A 19,922-nucleotide genomic window follows, 5' to 3' on the forward strand; every position below is an offset into this window, starting at 1 on the left:
TCATACAATTTCTGGCAGTTAATACAGTAATTTCTCCTTATTGCCTGTCTTTTGAAAGAATGAATGTATAAAAATAAATTGCTGAAATAATGATCATGGTTAATTTATTGGACTTTTTCGGTTTTTTGGTTTTTTTTTTGTCTTTCTAGGGCTGCACCTGTGGCATATGGAAGTTCCCAGGCTAGGGGTCTAATTGGAGCTGCAGCTGCCAGCCAACACCACAGCCACAGCAACACCAGGTCCAAGCTGCCTCTGCAGCCTACACCACAGCTCACTGCAACATCCGATCCCTTAACGCACTGAACGAGGCCAGGGATGGAAACCTACATCCTCATGGATACTCGTTGGGTTCCTTACTGCTGAGCCACAATGGGAACTCTTGGACTTTTTTTTCTAAATTCTCAAAAGTAAAAGTACTCAATTTTTATGGGTTGAAGTAAAATATTTAGTGTTAACTTACTTTTTTTTCATACTTTTCTGTAGTTGTCTCCTGTTTTAACCAGTGAAGTACATAGTGTTCGTGCAGGACGGCATCTTGCTACCAAATTAAATATTTTAGTACAGCAGCATTTTGACTTGGCTTCAACTACTATTACAAATATTCCAATGAAGGTAGGCAGTTCTTTTTCCTGCTATTCTGAAAGCGCTGCTTTGCTTTTTAAATATTTTGTTTGACATGTATTATTTCTTTTAATGAACCTTAATTTTTTCTCCCCATATTATATTTTCTGTTTTGCTAGCCCACATTCAGTGTCTTTGACCAGGTTAGTAAATGATGAAAGCAGCAAGAAAGGATCATAGAACAAAATGCTGTATTTTTCTTTCTAATAAGAACACTTTTTATCAACTTTTTTTAATTGGCTTTTTATCAGCTTGTTTGATTTTAATTTTGTTCTCATGATTTTCATCAAAATATAATTTTTATCTGAAATGATTACTTTTTCTGTGATTCTTTTCCTGACAGCTGTTACTAGATTTTACTTACTTTGTGTGTTCTAGTAGATGTTTTATTTCCTATATTTTTGTACTTGCTTACCCACTATAAAGGTGTTTGTAATTAATAAGTCTAACTAGGGAAAAATAGTTCATAGTTTCAAACAGGTTTATTACTCTAGCTGAAAAACCATCCTTATGAGTTTTATGATTTTGCTAATGGATTTTCTTAGGAATCTATTTCTACCTTGTAGTTTTCATTATATTATCATTTAGTTGTCTAGGACTAGCATAATGCTTGGCCCAGGGAAAGCTTTATAAGAATTTTTAATGAGTGGATTTTAATTTTATTGATTATGTTTATAAATATAAAGTAGCCACTATATCTAAAAATTTAAATTGGCTTTCTTTAAGTCTAATTTCATTTTTTCCTGCCAAATGATGAAAACTAAATTGCAGGACAAATGTAATCTTTTTGTTATTAATTTCCTCCTTATACCATTGGTTGGCTCTTTAATAGAAATTATAGCCTTAACCAATAGAACAGTTTGATTGACATGTTAATTGGGGAAGCATTTAACAAGTAAAATAGCATAATAGGTACACTTTAATATATACAGTTTCACGAGTTATAAGAAAAATATGCTGAGGATGACAGATACCTTGCTTTTTAAATTTGACCATATTGGTGTGCTATTGGTGTAACTCTTCAGTCATTGCATTTTCTTGTAGATAAATAGTATTGAAGTTTCTGTTTACTATTTAGCAAAAACAAGTTACTAAACTTGTTCAGCATCTGTATTTGCTATTTTACATAATTTGTGTTTGCTCATTTACCATAGGTATTTAAAGATGCTATTTCCTCCTTTAAGCAACTATTTCACATTGAGTGAACTACTTCAGTTACATCATATTTGTGTATAAACAGTACTGGCAGGATAGTGCATTGAGAGTAAAAAAACTTCTAAAATTTCTAGATGAGTCATCTATATTAATTCTAACAAAACATAGGTAAAATCATTAAATACTTTACTACTGATGTATAGCAACTAGCTTTTTTAAATACAGATTATATTGCTGTGGAAAATTAGTGCATCTTTAAATAGATGAATTACTGAGGAAACTATCCCATTGTTATAGGCATTTATTGTTGAGTGTATTTGCTCTCACATAGACAAAATGAATAATAACTTCATTATTTTAATGAAACAAAACTAAGTATTATAAAATTTCCTTTAAGGAAGAGCAACATGCTAACACATCTGCCAATTATGATGTGGAGCTGCTTCATCACAAAGATGCACATGTAGATTTCCTGAAAAGCGGTAAGTAAGAGACATTGGGAAGTATTTTCTAAGCGCTAATATACGAAATGTCTACTAATAATAGCTTTGAAAAGTTCTTGAGTAAATAAACCTGATTGACTTTAGTCCATCCCTTCCAAACTTATCTGACAATATCACCTATTAATGGCCATTCATCTAGTGTTCTGTTGAATTTAGTTTGGAAAAACTAGTCTGATGGAACAAATACAGGCATACCTCATTTTATCATGCTTTGTTTATTGCATGTCACAGATGCTGTGGAGTTTTTTTTTTTTTGTTTTTTTTTTATGAAGTCAAGGTTTGTGGAAACCTGGGTTGAGGAAGTCTGTTGGTGCCATTTTTTCAATAGCATTTGCTCAGTTCACATCTCTGTGTCACGTTCTGGTAATTCTCCCAGTATTTTACGCTCTGTCATCATTATTATATTTGTTATGATGCTCTATGATCAGTGATGTTTTTTGCGATTGTAATTGTTTTGGGGCACCACAAACCATACCCATAGTTAACCAAACTAATAAGTTAGGCAGATAACTTATTCCATAAATGTTATGTATGTTCTGACTGCTCCACTTACTGGCTCTTTCCTATCTCTTTCCCTCTCCTTGGCCCTCCCTATCCCCTGAGATACAGCAATGAAATTAGGACAGTTGATAACCTACAGTGGCCTCCAAGTGTTCAGATGAAAGGAAGAGTTGCCTGTCTCTCACTTTTTTTATTTATTTGTTTATTTTGTCTTTTTAGGGCCACACGGCAGCACATGGAGGTTTCCAGGCTAGGGGTCCAGTCGGAGCTACAGTTGCTGACCTGCACCACAGCCACAGCAACATGGGATCTGAGCCGCATCTGTGATCTACACCACAGCTCATGGCAACGGCGGATCCTTAACCCACTGAGCGAGGCCAGGGAGCGAACCTGCATCCTCATAGATACTAGTCAAGTCCATTAACCACTGAACTATGATGGGAACTCCTGTCTCTCACTTTAAATCAAAAGCCAGAGGAGCTCCCATTGTGGCTCAGTGGTTAGCGAATCCAACTAGGAACCATGAGGTTGCAGGTTTGATCCCTGGCCTTGCTCAGTGGATGAAGGATCCAGCATTGCCGTGAGCTGTGGTGTAGGTTGCAGACACGGCTCGGATCCCATGTTTCTGTGGCTCTGGCGTAGGCCGGCAGCTACAGCTCTGGTTGGCCCTCTAGCCTGGGAACCTCTATATGCTGCTGGAGCGGCCCGAGAAATGGCAAAAAGACAAAAAAAAAAAGCTGGAAATGGGGGAGTTCCCATCGTGGCACAGTGGAAACGAATCTGACTAGGAACCATGAGGTTGCAGGTTTGATCCCTGACCTCGCTCAGTGGGTTGGGGATCCGGTGTTGCCATGAGCTGTGGTGAAGGTCACAGATGCGGCTTGGATCTGGTGTTGCTCTGGCTGTGGCCAGTGGCTCTAGCTCCAATTAGATCCCTTGCCTGGGAACCTCCATGTGCCCCAGGTGACAAAAAACAAAAAAAGAAAAAAAAAAAAGCCGGAAATGATTAAGCCTAGTAAGGAAGTCAAATGCTGAGGTACACTGAAAGCTAGGCCCTTATACCAGTTAACCAAGTTGTGAGTGCAGAGGGAAAGTTCTTGAAGGAAATTAAAAGTGCTTTATTGAGCCCAACAAATGATGAGAAAGTGAAATAGCCTTATTGCTGATATGGAGGAAATCGTAGTAACCTGGATAGAAGATCAAAGTGGCCATAACCTTCCCATAAACCAAAGCCTACTCCACTGCATGGCCCTAAGTCTCTTTAATTCTGTGAAGGCTGGAAGAGGTAAGGAAGATAGAGAGGGAGAAATTGAAGCTAGCAGACGTTGGTTCACGTGGATTAAGAAAAGAAACTTAACATTCAGGTACAAGGTGAAGCAGCACATGCTGATGTTATCTGCAGCAAGTTACCCAGAAGATCTGCTCAGATAAATTCATGAAGGTGGCTATACAACAACAAATTTTTAGTGTAGATGAAACAGCCTTCTATTGGAAGAAGGTGTTATCTAGGACTTTTATAGTGAAGTTAGTTGACCTCAAAGCTTCAAATGACAGGCGAACAATTTTATTAGGGGTCAGTGCAGCTGGTGACCTTCAGTTGAAGCCAGTGCTCATTTACTGTTCTGAAAATCCTAGGGCCCTTCAGAATTATGCTAAATCTATTCTGCCTGTGCTCTACCAATGCAGCAGCAAAGCCTGAATAACGGCATCGCTGTTGTCAACATGGTTTACTGAATATTTTAAGTCTACTGTTCAGACCTGCTGTCAGAAAAAAGGTTCCTTTCAGGATATTACTGATCATTGATAATGCATCTGGTCACCCAAGAGCTCTGATGGAGATGTACAGTGAGATTAAGATTGTTTTCATGCCTGCTAACACAGCATCCATTCTGCAGCCCATGGATCAAGGAGTAGTATTCACTTTCAAGACTTACTATGTAAGAAATATGCTTTGTAAAGCTATGCCTGCCATAGTGATTCTTCTGATGGGTCTGGGCAAAGAAAGTTAAAAACACTTCTGGAAAGGATTCATCTTTCTAGGTGCTATTAAGAAATATTTCTTATTTATGAGAAGAGATCAAAATGTCAGCATTAACAGGTGTTTGGAAGAAGTTGATTCCAACCCTCATGGTGGACTTTGAGGGATTTAAGACTTTGGTGTTCATTATTATTTTAACATCTGTTTACTGTAGACTTTATTAAGGCAAAAAAATCCTCACTGTTGTATCTCCTTAATATATTTTCATTATAGATCCCTCATTTTATGTTTCTTCAAATAAATGTATTGGGATTCAGTATAATCCAGCTGTGCATTTTAGACTCCTGAAGCTTTCTCTGAAAACATTAACCATGTTATTTTATCATTTGCTGGTGTCAGAGGGAAGCAGATATAGATTCTTTATAAAATCTTTGCTGTTGACTTTTAGTGTAGTGACTGAAGTGATTAATTAATGAGAAATTTGGAGGAAAATTAAAAGTATTTATTGTAATCATAGCTAATAGCCAAACTCTATTTGGTATTTTTCTAGGAGATTTTATAAAAAAAGTTCTCTATTTTCTCTTATAGATCTTAAATGCTTTGGGAAGTCTTGGTAAACATTTGAAATTTGTGATCTATTTAGTAATGTTACTGTTTCTCTAACTTATTTTTAAAGGTGATAACCACTTGGGTAGCAGCAGTAGAGAAGGCTCATTTAAAGAAACAATCACATTGAAGTGGTGCACACCGAGGACAAATAACATTGGTAGGTATTTAAAGATGATTGAAAGAGAAAAGAATAATAAATCAAAAGGTTCTTTAGGGATTATGTAGGGATCATTTGTTTCTTTTTGAATTTTTGTTTTTCAGTGTCTTAGGGGCTTAAGGAACAAGTTTTTGTTTTTGTTTGTCTCTTTTAATTGTGGAAATATTTCTTTATATTCTTTCAAATCAGTATTTTCTTCTATTTCAGAATTACACTATTGCACTGGCGCTTATCGAATTTCACCTGTAGATGTAAACAGTAGACCTTCCTCCTGCCTTACTAATTTTCTTCTAAATGGTAACTTTCATCATTTAAATGTTTTGGCTGAGATTATTACAAGTGAAATGATTTGTGAGAATATGTGAAAATGTGAACCCTGGGAAAGCTGTTTTCTTCAATATAGTCTAACCACTTTGCTTCTCCAAACTTTTAATGTTGCATAATTGTAAATATCCATTCACAGTTTTACTGATATTTAAAAATACGATCAGAGTTCCCGTCGTGGCGCAGTGGTTAACGAATCCAACTAGGAACCATGAGGTTGCGGGTTTGATCCCTGCCCTTGCTCAGTGGGTTAAGGATCCAGCGTTGCCGTGAGCTGTGGTGAAGGTCGCAGACGTGGCTCAGATCCTGCATTGCTATGGCTCTGGCTCCATATGCCTGGGAACCTCCATATGCTTCTAGAGCGGCCCTAGAAAAAGGCAAAAAGACAAAAAATAAAAAAAATTAAAAATAAGATGACTTTATGTCTTTCAGTCTATTGTATCTAAATAAGTTAATATTTAATATAATTTTAAGTATTTTTATTTTAAAAATTTGACATTTAGAGTCTGTAAGTTGTTTGTTTGTTTTGTCTTTTTAGGGCCACATCTGAGGCATATGGAAGTTTCCAGGCTAGGGGTCGAATCAGAGCTACAGCTGCTGGCCTACAGTACATCCACAGCAACGAGGGATCAGAGCCACGTCTATGACCTATACCATGGCTCACAGCAATGCTGTATCCTTAACTCACTGAGTGAGGCTAGGGATCGAACCCACATCTTCATGGATGCTAGGTGGGTTCGTTACCACTGAGCCACAAAGGGAACTCCTTGGCCTATTGAATTTTAAATTACAAAATATATGTGGACTTATTTCTCTTTAAACATTATACCTTCATGATAAATAAACTTTATATTTTCAATACTATACCATATGATTCATACAGATAAGATTTTAACTCTGTGGTTTCCTTATGTAAAAAAAATTTTTAAGCCAAATTACTGAATTCCATTTACTAAATCTAAATTCTAATGGCTTCTCTTGTGATTCTTACAGTAACTAGGTTTTGGAACCACTGTTGTAAAGAGTTACTCTGCCTTTATCAAAAAGTTAACTTCATGGTTATATTAAGCACATTTGATAATCAGACTGTGTAAAGTCCAGATTAAGTGACATTCGGTCATGTAAAGGAGAAAGTAGTTATGGTAACAGTGCTGATAAGGAGGTATCGTAGAAGTGAATCGAGACTTGCTTTCTCCCCTTATGGTTTGTAGCTTTGATAACCTGAGGGTTGTATCAACATTGTCCCACTTTTCTTCTTAATATCCAGGATGAATATTTTGTATGAACTTGTATGAACAGTATAACCAAACATTATACCAGAGACCCCTATGCTCATTTTGGAAAACTGTCTTATCTACATAATGTCTATATTATGTAAGCTTGGGGTAACAAGAAAAAGCCACGGCTAGAATTCAGATTTTTAAGACTTGAAACGCAGTATACTCACTTAGCAATGATGGTTAAAATATGAAGAACAATAAATAAAATGAAAAATCTAAACATAAATCTTAATGGAAAAATTGAGTCATTTGAATTTCATCACTGATAGAGTAATCTTGTCTTTGACAGGCCGTTCTGTTTTATTGGAACAACCACGAAAGTCAGGTTCCAAAGTCATTAGCCATATGCTCAGTAGCCATGGAGGAGAGATTTTTTTGCACGTCCTTAGCAGTTCTCGATCCATTTTAGAAGATCCGCCTTCGATTAGTGAAGGTTGTGGAGGAAGAGTTACTGACTACCGGATTACAGTAAGACAGTAATATCTGTAAAGTTTGAGTCTGTCATTCAGCAAGTAGTTATTGAGTGCCTATTATATGCTAAGATCTGTGACCTAAAGAAGTTTTGAAAAGTTGATTTTTTATTTTTATTTTAGTTAGTGAATTTCAGTATTTGACCAAAAGCTGTTACTGCTTGGTCATCTTCCTTCTGTATTCAGTGTATGAGGAGAAGTATCTGGATCAAATTGACACATTGGAATTATAGGAAAGAATGAAAATTGTTTTGAACTAATGTTTTAGGTGGAACTTTATAACCATCTGAATATTTGAATTCTGCTACTTTTAAATAACACTATAAATTTTTGTATTATTGAGAGGTACATTTAAGGAAGTTGTGTCTGTTTGGGTAGAAATTGTCTTGTTCTCATTTGAGTTTTTCATGACCCCTACTCCTCTTTTATATTTGATTTTTCATAGCTGTCTACTTTTTGAGGTGGTTGTAAGAATTAAATGTGAATGATGTATATGAGTATTCTTTCTAAACCACAAAGTAGTATATACTGTAAGTAATTGTTTTTGATTAGGCTTTTCACTTTTATTTTTACCTAGTTTTTTTAAATAAGGAGAAAGCTAGTAAGTATTCGTTGTAGAAAATTTAGAAAATATAGATTCTTTTTAAAAAAAGCAAAAACAAAGACTAAATTATCCAATTCCACCATTCAGAGATAACCCCTGGTAACATTTCAATGCTGTGTCAAGGTAATTTTTAAGTAAGCAAAATGGCATTCTAATGTGATGAACTCATTCTTTGATCTGCATATCATAAAAAAGAGTTAAATTATGGAAGTGAAGAAAAATGAGTGTTTTTAAAAAGTGGAAAGAACCATGAATGTATTTATGTTTGATGCTTTCTTCATCTCCATTGAATAAAGGCTGATAGGTTTTATGTTCCAAAAGAAGGGGAAAAAGTTAGTGTGTGGGAAACGGGCTGTTAGAGAAAATACTTTGTTGCCTATCACAGGACAGAAGACATCAGGGAAACAGACTGTTACATGTAATCCATACTGCAACTTTAGAAAATCATTTCTAATTTTATCTTATTTGGTTATCATTAGGATTTTGGTGAATTTATGAGGGAAAACAGATTAACTCCTTTTCTAGACCCCAGATATAAAATCGATGGAAGTCTTGAGATCCCTTTGGAACGAGCAAAAGATCAGTTAGAAAAACACACCCGCTATTGGCCTATGATTATTTCGCAAACCACCATTTTTAACATGCAAGCGGTAAGTGTTACAGTTTGTTTTCTTGTGGATTAGTTACATATTCTTTTTAGATATCGTTTATCAAGCAAAGAATGAACTATATGAGTTTGCTATAGTTGAAGTCTTTTTTTTTTTTTTTTTTTTTTTTTTTTTTTTTTTTGTCTTTTTAGGGCTGTACCCATGGCGTATGGAGGTTCCCAGGCTAGGGGTCTAATCAGAACTGTAGCTGCTGATCTATAGCACAGCCACAGCAACATGGGCTCCGAGCTGTGTCTGTGACCTACACCACAGCTCACGGCAACGCCGGATCCTTAACCCACTGAGCAAGGCCAGCAATCGAACCCCGAATCCTCCTGGATCCTAGTCGGGTTCATTAACCGCTGAGCCATTTTGAAAACTCCAGAAGTCTTAATAGAAAATTGAAGCAGTAGTTATAGATTCTCTCTCCATGGTGACATTTAAAATCAATTCAGGTTCTGCCTAGACGCTTTGATATTTATTTTTCAAGACAGATTTTCTTTTTTTCTTTTTTAAAATCTAATAGGTAGTTCCATTAGCCAGTGTTATTGTGAAAGAATCTTTGACAGAAGAAGATGTGTTAAACTGTCAAAAAACAATATACAACTTAGTTGATATGGAAAGAAAAAATGATCCTCTACCTATTTCCACAGTTGGTACAAGAGGAAAAGGACCTAAAAGGTAGGTTTTTTTTCTTTCTTTCTTATATATCACATTTACTTGATAACTTATTTATTTTTTTTTTTTGAGCTGACTTATTCCGCATATAAATTGTATGTTTGAAGGGGTGTATATATACATACGTATGATTAAGGTGAGATGATATAGTATGTAAAATAGCAGAATTAGATACATTATAACATGGAATTGTACCATTAACTATGGAGAAGGAGAAAGGAAGCCTATGTTTGATTATTTCTTTTTCCTTACCAGTAACAAGTGACCTTTGGATATTATTTTAAAGAGTGTTTTGTAAAAACATTATTTTAAATCTTTGCTTTAGAGATGAACAATACCGCATCATGTGGAATGAATTAGAAACCCTTGTCAGAGCTCACATCAACAATTCGGAGAAACATCAAAGAGTCTTGGAGTGTCTGATGGCGTGTAGGAGCAAACCCCCGGAAGAAGAAGAGCGAAAGAAACGAGGAAGAAAGAGGGAGGACAAAGAGGACAAGTCAGAGAAAGCAGTGAAAGATTATGAACAGGAGAAATCTTGGCAAGATTCAGAGAGGTGATTTGTTGACATTTATACAGCACCATGGTGCCTTTTGGGACATTACATTCTGCATGTAGCACATTTGAAATCTCAAACCTTATCTGTTAGTAACTCATCTAATGTGTGTTTATTGCATTTTATAACTGTTATTTTATCATTTTTTAAAACTGGAAGGTCTTTCTTATGCTTAAAGAGGTATGGTTTTTTTGGTTTTTTTTTTTTTTTACTGTTGGGGACAAAGATAGTGCTTAATTTTTTCCTAATTTCTGAAAATCATAATACATGACTTTTGGTATCACTAAGTGCCTTAAATGTTATGAATAACACAGCTTTTTGTTGTTGTTCAGTGAATATGTATTAAATGCCTGTGATGTGCCAGGCGTTTGGCATAAGATCCCTGCCCTGGAGGAATGTACAGTGTTGTGTAGAGATGTGCAAGTAAATTTAGTGATTTACAATAAGGTTTGGAAGATGCTGTTATGAAAATAGGCACAGGATCCCTTGAAAGCATGGAAGGTCATAATCCTAGTCTGAAAACCTTCCTCTATAGTACACTCTTTTTCCTCAATTCATGACTTGTATAGAGATGTCAAGGTTAAATTAAAAAAACAAAAACAAAACATAGGTAATAAAGGTCTATAAACAAAATATCTTAACATACTAGTTGGTTTTGTCTTCTGCCTCCTGACCAGATAGGCAAAGAACCAGGTCCACTATTATAATGGCAAGGTAGTCAGTCTGTCAGAACTTACTATGGAAAATTTCAAATGTACATGACAGTAGAACAAATAGTTACCTATTACCCACCTTCAACAGTTATCAGTTCATGGCAGATCTCATTTCATATATATCCACGTCCATTCCCATCACACCACCATGCTCCATCTCCCCCATGGGAATATTTTGAAGCCAATTCTTTTTTTTTTTTTTTTTTAGGGCTGCACCCTTGGCATACAGCAGTTCCTAGTCTAGGGGTCGAATCAGAGCTGCAGCTGCCGGCCTACGCCACAGCATCGTGGGATTTGAATTGCATCCGTGACCTACACCACAGCTCACAGCAATGCCAGATCCTTAACCTACTGAGCAAGGGCAGGGATTGAACCTGTGTCCTCATAGATACTAGTCAGATTTGTTTCCACTGAGCCACAACAGGAACTCCTGAAGCCAATTCTATAAATTGTATTATTTCATTCATAAATGAACAGAACACTTTTATTCTTTTTGGCCTTAGAAGTTCACTTCTTCCTTTGGGCTGCTAAGATTCTGACACAGAATTGTCTTGCTTTAAGAAGAGCAGCAAAGAGTATTCTCATTCACATCCCACTGATCTTCAAGTTATGATACTCAAAATAAGCTTGGAGTTGAGTTCCTAACTTAAGTACATTTCTACAGTATGTAAACTAGGGAACAAATACTAGTAGATTGCTTACTCTTATTTGTTACATGAAATAGTATTTTGTACAGATCTTTAGAAATTAAAATTGTGAAATATCTTCCAAAGATTGCATTACTTTTTTTATTTTACCTTCTTAAATTGTCCTTTTTTTTTTTTTTTTTGCAGTTTTAGCTCCATTTTTCAGCTGACTACCTCACTGAATTACTACACTATAAGGAAGGAAAAGGAAAACTTGTATTTAAATTCATTAAGTTCTCTTAGCTGATTTTAGCCCAAGGTTTAGCTTCTGATTAGTTTCTGGGTTTATGTTGTGAGAACAGGTGTCTTTTACTAAAACTGAGATGCAGAGTCTAGTATAGTTGAACCATTTAGATTGCTAAGAATTTCAACTTTAAGTTTTTATCATTTATCCCTCAAAGATTAAAAGGAATCTTAGAACGTGGAAAAGAAGAGTTGGCTGAAGCTGAGATTATCAAAGATTCACCTGATTCCCCAGAACCTCCAAATAAAAAGCCTCTTGTTGAGATGGATGAAACTCCACCAATAGAAAAGTCAAAAGGTAAGCTAGAACTGAGGTAATTGTATTTGGAAAAAGTTTTCCAGTTTAGTTCTGTTGCACGTTGTCGTTTCATGTGAGTGAGGAAGAGCTACTCACTGGTCCTGATGTTGTATAGGAGGCCTTTTGTTCACAGCCTTAGAAAATATAGGCAGTGAATATATTCGTTAGCTTAAAGGAAACTTTAAACTTAGGGGACTTAGGGAAAGATCTTATATCACCCATTTATTGATAAATTAAAATATCATGTGAATGAGTTTCAGTAAAAGTATCGTAAACAACATATATAAATTTTTTTTGATCACGCCTGCCAGCATGCCGAAGTTCCCATGCCAGGGCTCGAACCTGCCCCACAGCAGTGACCTGAGCCATAGCAGTGATAACCCTGAGTCCTGAAACTGCCAAGCCAACAGGGAATTCCTATATTTTTATTGTACAGACTTTTATGTTTTATTTGTGGGATTAAAAGCTTAATTTCCTCTTGAGGAATTCTAGGCATCAAAGATATGATTTGGGTTTGGGCTCTTGAAATAATTGTAGGCCTTAGTTATCTTGATGATAAACTAAATTCAGTTTTTTTAGGATAAATGGGAAATAGGATAATAAGGAACTGAATTCTTTTTTTTTTTTTTTTTTTTTGCTTTTTAGGGCCACACCCATGGCATATGTAGGTTCCCACGCTAGGGGTTGAATCGGAGCTACAGCTGCCTGCCACAGCCACAGCCACAGCAATGCAGGATCCCAAGCCGAGTCTGCGACCTACACCATAGCTTACAGCAATGCCGGATCCTTAACCCACTGAGTGAGGCCAGGGATCGAATCCAAAACTTCATGGTTCCTGGTCAGATCCGTTTCTACTGTGCCACAGTGGGAACTCCAGAACTGAATTCTTATCACTGTGCCTTTATTAGTACAGTATGACCTCAGGGCTGGCCAGGTTATAGTTATTGACAGCTCATCCTAGGGAAAAAGTAGGCTTGTTTGTTTTTTATATATATACTGCTGATGTAGTATACATTTTGATACATGGTAATATTCTCCAGTTCACTGATTTCTTTAAAATCAGAAATAAGGGTAATCTCAACATATTTGTGTTTCAGGCATTTGCCAGGTTACTTGGAAAATTATAGGATTAAATAAATGTCTCGATAAATTATCCTTTTACTCGCGTGCCGCTATTGATTGGGATGCAGTTAATACAGGTTTAGTCTAAGCAGTGCTTCAACATTGTTTGGAAACTAGAACTCCAAAAAGTATTATTTATAGTAGCAAAAAGTTATAAGAACTGAAACACATTATTAGTAAGGGAGTGACTCAGATGATGATGTTTCCACAGGGTGGAATGTATAAAGCCCCAGAATAACTATTGTCACAAATGCCTACTCTTCCCTATTGCTAAAGTATATTGTTCTGGTTTTTACTTAAGTCACTCCTTTTCCAGGAAAGACTTCCCTGACCTCCTTTCATAATTAAGTTTGATGCTTCTTCTTTGTGTTTCCATTATATCCCAGGATTGGTAGTGTGGTAGCACTTAGAGTTCTGCATTGACATTGCTTATTGACAGCTTGCCTCTGCTATTCTTTTGAGACATTTTTTTTTCAGCCACACCCATGGCATATGGAAATGTCCAGCCAAAGGATTGAACCCGCAACTCAGTCTTGAGCTATGCCACAGCAACACCAGAGCCGAGTCGCATCTGTGACCTATGCTGTAGCTTGTGGCAACACTGGATCCTTAACCCACTGAGTGAGGCCTGGGATCGAACCTGCATCCTCACAGAGACAATGTCGGGTCCTTAACCCATCAAGCCACAAGGGGAACTCTGTCCAATTTGTTTTAAAAGAAGTTTTTTGTACACATATGCCCTAGCATGTCACTTAGATGAAATATCAACTACGATTCAATGAAGTAGATCCCTGAAGTTTTTCACCCTGGAAACACTGTATGGAGTGGCCCATAAAAGCAGCAACTTGACTACAAATCACTCATGTAACTTTCCATTCAAGATTGGTACTTAGAACTTGTTTGTTTTTTCTTTCATTCTATTTTACACCCTGAGTCGCATATCTCTTCTCTCTCTCTTTTTTTTTTTTTTTTTTTTTTTTGGTCTCTTTAGGGCTGCACCCTCAGTATATGAAAGTTCCCAGGCTAGGGGTTGAGTCAGAGCTGCAGCTGCCGGCCTACTGCACAGCCACAGCAACACCAGATCCGAGCCACATTTGTGACCCACACCTCAGCTCACAGCAGCAACAGATCCTTAACCCACTGAACAAGGCCAGGGGTTGAACCCGCATCCTCATGGATACTAGTCGGGTTCTTAACCCACTGAACCACAGTGGGTACTCCCGTATGACTCTTCTGATCAGCAGTTTTATACAAGTCTTTTATTGTACCTTGATTTCATCTGCTTTGGAAAATAACTTCCTAGGATCTTCCAAAGTGAATTTTGTGCCTGCCGTGTAGTCTGCATGGAAGGTTGGACTCTTCCATATGTGCCCTATAGATTTGGTGAAAATCTGTTCACCTGTCTTTGTGTGATGCCGTAATAGAAAAACCAAAGTGTAATTTTATTAATATAGATTGGCACTGAAAAAAACAAAATATATATAGTTGTTGGTGCAGTAATATCGCAGGTGATTTTATTCCCTCTTTCTATGTTATGCTATTTTCTAAGTTTTATCTAATGAACACGTATTAGTTTTATAATTAGAAAAAGATTTTTTAGGGAGTTCTTTTTGTGGCTGAGTGAGTTAAGACCCCGACTAATATCCATGAGGATGCGAATTCAATCTCTGGCCTCCCTCACTGGGTCAAGGATCTGGCGTTGCCATGAACTGTGGTGTAGGTCATAGACGTAGCTCAGATCCCACACTGCTGTGGCTGTGGTGTAGGCTGCCAGCTGCAGCTCTGATTCAACCCCTAGCCTGGGAACTTCCATATGCCACAGGTGCAGCCCTAAAAAGCAAAAGGCAAGAAAAAGATTCTTTATTTAAATTTTTTGGGAACGTTTATAAGCAGTAATCTTAACTTTTTGGTATACAGTTCTATGGATTTAGGCCTTGTTTACAATTGTGTGACAACCAACACCACAATCAGATGTAGCATAGTTTCTTCACCCCAAAAGATTCTCTTGTACTACCCTTTTGTACTCATCCTACACTCCCCTGCCCCTAATCTCTCATAACCACTAATGTGTTTTTTCCCCCATAATTGTGCCTTTTCCAGAATGCCATAATCATAAAATGTGTTGCCTTAAGTCCCATAGCGTAATGCATTTGTTACTCATCTGTGTTGTATGTTTATCAGTAGTTTTTTTTTTTTCTCATAATACTGTACATGACTGAATTTATTAGAAACTCATTTTCCCAAGTGGCTGTACTGTGAGCATTTCCACCAGCAATTAATAAGCATTCTGGTTGTTCTGCATCCTCAACAGCACTTGGTATTGTCAGGATTTTTTTTTTTCCTCTTCTAATATGTATGTGGTAGTATTTCCCTGGGGTTTTAATTTACATTTTCTCTCATGACTAATGATGGCAAGCCTGTCTTCATTTGCTTATTGGCCATCTGTATGTCTTCTCTGATAAAGGGTCCATTCAAATATTTCTCTCATTTTGGGGAGTTCCCGTTGTGGTGCAGCAGAAATGAATCCAACTAGTATCCATGAGGATGCAGGTTTGATCCCTGGCCTCGCTCAGTAGGTTAAGGATCTGGCGTTGCCATGAGCGAGCTGTGGTGTAGAATGCAGATGTGGCTCGGATCTGGCATTGCTGTGGCTGTGATGTAGGCCAACAGCTACAGCTCCCATTCAACCCCTAGCTTGGGAACTTACATATGCCATGAGTGTGGCTCTAAAAAGCAAAATAAATAAATAAATAAATAAATAAATTTTTTTGCTCATTTTTAAATGGGTTGTTTGGGGTTTTTTTATTTTTGAATTTTCAGAATTTTTAGTTTATTCAGGATACAAATCTTATGTTGGATATGTGATTTGCAGATGTTTTCTCCAGGTCTGTGGATTGTTCTCCTCTTTGTAGTGACCTTTGCAGACCAGAAGTTTCTGATTTTGATGAAGTTTAACACCTAAATTTTTCTTTTATGATTATGCTTTTGGTGTTATATGTAAGAAATCTTTGTGTAACCCAAAGTCATAAAGATTTATTCCTATGTTTTCTTTTAGGAGTGCTATAATTTTATTTTTTTAAATTTATATTGAAGTATTATTGATGTACAGTATTGTGTAAGTTACAGAGTCTGCTTCTTTTTGGTTATATTCACTCATTTGTTGTATTTTTTACATTCCACATATAAGTAATATTACACAGCATTTGTCTTTTTCTATCTGACTTCTTCACTTAACATAATAGCCTCCAAATCCATCCATGCTGTTGCAGATTGTGTTCATTCTTTTTATGGCTGAGTGGTATTCCATTGTATGTATGTACCACATCTTCATCCATTCCATCTGCTGGGGACACTTAGGTTGCTTTCGTATCTTGTCAACTGTAAATAATGCTGCTATTGGTTGCGTGCATCTTTTTGAGTTCGTGGTTTTTTTTGTTTTGTTTTTTTCTTTCGGATACATGCCCAGAAGTAGAATTGCTAGGTCATATGGTAGTTCTGTTTTTAGATGTTTGAGTATTTTCCATAGTGGCTGTACCAATTTGCTTTCTTGCCATTAGTGCATGAGGATTCCCTTTTCTCTACATCCTCACCAACATGGATCTGTGTTCTTTTTGATGATAGTCATTCTGACAGGTGTGAAGTGATACCTCATTGCAGTTTGGATTTGTATTTTGATGATTAATAATGTTGAATGTCTTTTCATGTACCTGTTGGCTATCTGCATTCCCTTTTTGGAAAAATGTCTGTTCAGGTCTTCTGCCCATTTTTTAGTTGAGTTGTTCGTTTTTTTGATGTTGAGTTGTATGAGTTGTTCATGTATTTTGGATATTAACCCCTTATTGGTTATATCATTTGCAAATATTTTATCCCATTCAGTAGGGATAATACTAACTTTTTGTATTGTTTTTGTTTGTTTATTGTTTTCTTTTTTTGCCACAGCATGCAGTGGCTTGATGTGGGATTTCAGTTCCCAGGCCAGGCTTTGCATCTGGGCTGCAGCACTGAAAGCACTGAGTCCTAACCATTGGACAACCAGGGAACTCTCTCTCTTTTTGTATTGTTGATAGTTTCATTTACTGTGAAAAATTGAAGTTTAATTAGGTCCCATTTCTTTATTTTTGCTTTTATTTATTTTGCTTTAGGAGATAGTTCATTAAAAATGTTTGTATCAAAGAAGGTTCTGCCCATGTTTTCCTCTGGTAATTTTATGGTTAGCAGTCTTACTATATTTTCATTTTTAATCCATTTTGAGTTTATTTTTGTATATGGTGTTAGAGAACATTTTTTGCCTTTTCATATGGTACAGAAAAGAGTTAACCATAGCAGTCCTGAGGCTGTTATCATTCGAAAAGCCTGTTTGCAAGTTTGGCCCTTGACATCTGGGACTATGGCTTTTGATACAGTGCTCAAATAATGAAGTTATTTTGCCGTATATCTGAACTGCACACCTGCTCTCCTTCTGGGAGTCTGGAATTTTGGAAGTTGTAGTTAAGCAGAGAATGTCTACGTGACCAGCCCTCATAAAAACCTTGAACTCTTTTGAGTCTTAAAGGTTCTTTTCTGGCAGAAATATTGTACACACATGGCTGCATTTTATGGCTGGAGCGAATATGCTGTCTGTGTGAACCCTCACCAGAGGGAGAGAGCATGGAAAGCCTGCAGATGGATTCCTCTGGTCTTTGCCTAATGTGTCTCCCCCGTTTCCACCCCACCTCGCATCCCCCACACTGGTCTGGCTATGTGTCCTTACTGCGCTACTGTACTGATCCTTAGCTCTGTCTGTGACTTTATGCTTAGTCATTTGAGTCCTTCCAGTAAATCACTGAGCTCGTAGGTGATCTGGGGATCCCTGAATACATATAAATTTTAGAGTAAAGGGAAGATGATATTGCTTAAATTGTATAAAACAATAGAATTAAGGTTAAATTTGTAAATTTTGAAGTAATGAATTATTCTACTTTTTTTTCCCTCTTCTTTCAAATATGACACCAGGGCCAGTGTCCTTATTATCCTTATGGAGTAATAGAATCAATACTGCCAATTCCAGAAAACATCAGGAGTTTGCTGGACGTCTGAACTCTGTTAATAACAGAGCTGAGTTATATCAACATCTTAAAGAGGAAAATGGGTTTGTACTATTTATTGTGGACTTTAGTTGTGTTAATTGCTTTATTTAAAAAAAAATTATTGGAATATAGTTGACCTACAAAGCTGTGTTAATTTCAGGCGTATAGCAAAGTAAATCAGCTATACATATCAATTCCTTTTCAAATTCTTTTCTCATATAGGTTATTCCATAGTATTGAGTAAGTTTCTCTGGGTTATACATTAGGTCCTTGTTTACTACCATATAAATATAGTAGTGTTTATATACCAATCCCAACCCCCTAATTTATCCCTCCCCAATTGCCTTATTATTGTAAGTCTACAAAAATAAATACTGCTTGTTTGTTATGTTCAATAATTTCTTTTTTACTGATATTATGAACATTACCTATAAAGAGAAAAAAATTACCTTTTTGGATTCTTGCTGCTTGTAAAAGGCCTGAAATTATTGATTATAACTGTGAATGTTCAGTAAACATCATAGATGGAAAAACCATAGAGAAATCTTAGTGTATAATACTATATCTTGTATAAAATAACAGGAAAAAAATATTTTCCTAGTAAGTAATACAGTATTAGGAATGTTGATTTTAATTGAATAAACCAAAAATCTAAAAATAAAGATTTACTAAAACAAATCTAAAATAATTTACATGTAATTTTAATCTCTTGTTAGAAGAAAGTCTCTTAAAAATGTATTGATAAAGGAATTCTTTAATGATAAAGGAAATACATCCTTGACTAAATGGTAGAGATTTTTTTCCTTAGTTTTGCTTGGAGGGATACAGTGAAAAAAAAAAATCAGTGGCCTTTGAAATGAAAGCTTAGAAAAGTCATGTAATCTCTCTAGGCCTTCCTCAATTTTCACTCATTTGCAGAATGAGGAAATGAAACCAACCAAGAGAATGCTAACTTTAGTTTGCTAAAGTGCATACATTTTTCTATTTTCTGAATATATTAGATGTTTAATTTCATTTGAAAGGTGGATAAGGAGAAAAATATGGATAGTTAATGAATGTTTTGATTTACAAACTCATTTTTTTCCTCCTGTTTTGCAGAATGGAGACAACAGAAAATGGAAAAGCCAGCCGGCAGTGAAGAGTGACTTAACAATTAAATTTAGTATATCGCATAAATATTTTGGATGGAATTTGATATAAGTACTTTTACAGCAAGATTGTACAGTTATGTTGCCTGGACTGGTTTTTACATTTTTAAAATATTTCAACTAACTTTATCTTTTTTGTATTAATTGTAAAATTGGCACATATGTCAAAAATATACATTTGTCCTTCCAAATTAAACAAATTTATTTTATGGTAAAGGGTATTCCCTCTGGAAATGTTTTTTAAAAAATTCATAGGCTTCTCTTTGCCAAATAAAACTATTAAAATATCTGAAATGCAAGATATTGTGTATTCCTTTAGGAAAAAGATATTATTGATATAATGACTGACAACTGGGAAATTTTTAAGCAATTTTAACAGATTCTGGATAAGAATATAAAATATTCCCTATTAATCTGCAACATATGCAGTGCTTTTCCAAAAACAATGTTGTTTTTTATTTTGTATTTTAAATTATTTTGTGTGTGTGTTGCCCATTTAAAAGCAGAGTTTTCAGGTCATTTGGGTAAATTTATATTTACCTATATTGGATGATTTAATATAT

At 35.9% G+C, this 19,922-nt stretch overlaps 1 protein-coding gene across 9 annotated transcripts in view; it reads left to right on the forward strand.

Annotated features, from left to right (window-relative positions):
- Positions 1-19,653, forward strand: part of INTS13 (integrator complex subunit 13) — a 36,087-nt gene extending 16,434 nt beyond the window's left edge. For 2 of the 9 annotated variants that reach the window (XM_021090953.2, XM_021090951.2), the window contains exons 7-17: positions 484-612; positions 2,174-2,258; positions 5,435-5,524; positions 5,714-5,821; positions 7,418-7,596; positions 8,682-8,852; positions 9,376-9,530; positions 9,853-10,083; positions 11,884-12,023; positions 18,138-18,273; positions 19,310-19,653. In XM_021090953.2, the coding sequence (XP_020946612.1) occupies positions 484-612; positions 2,174-2,258; positions 5,435-5,524; positions 5,714-5,821; positions 7,418-7,596; positions 8,682-8,852; positions 9,376-9,530; positions 9,853-10,083; positions 11,884-12,023; positions 18,138-18,273; positions 19,310-19,349 (1,464 nt within the window). In that variant the 3' untranslated portion in view covers positions 19,350-19,653. 9 annotated transcript variants of the gene reach the window in all.
- Positions 19,654-19,922: the final 269 nt, after the last annotated feature.

Source organism: Sus scrofa, chromosome 5 (genome assembly GCF_054392235.1).
Source record: "Sus scrofa isolate SSC_HxYL_T2T_F1_AM1 chromosome 5, Sscrofa_HxYL_maternal_Yorkshire_Landrace_v2.0, whole genome shotgun sequence".
Classification (NCBI taxonomy): Eukaryota; Metazoa; Chordata; class Mammalia; order Artiodactyla; family Suidae; genus Sus; species Sus scrofa.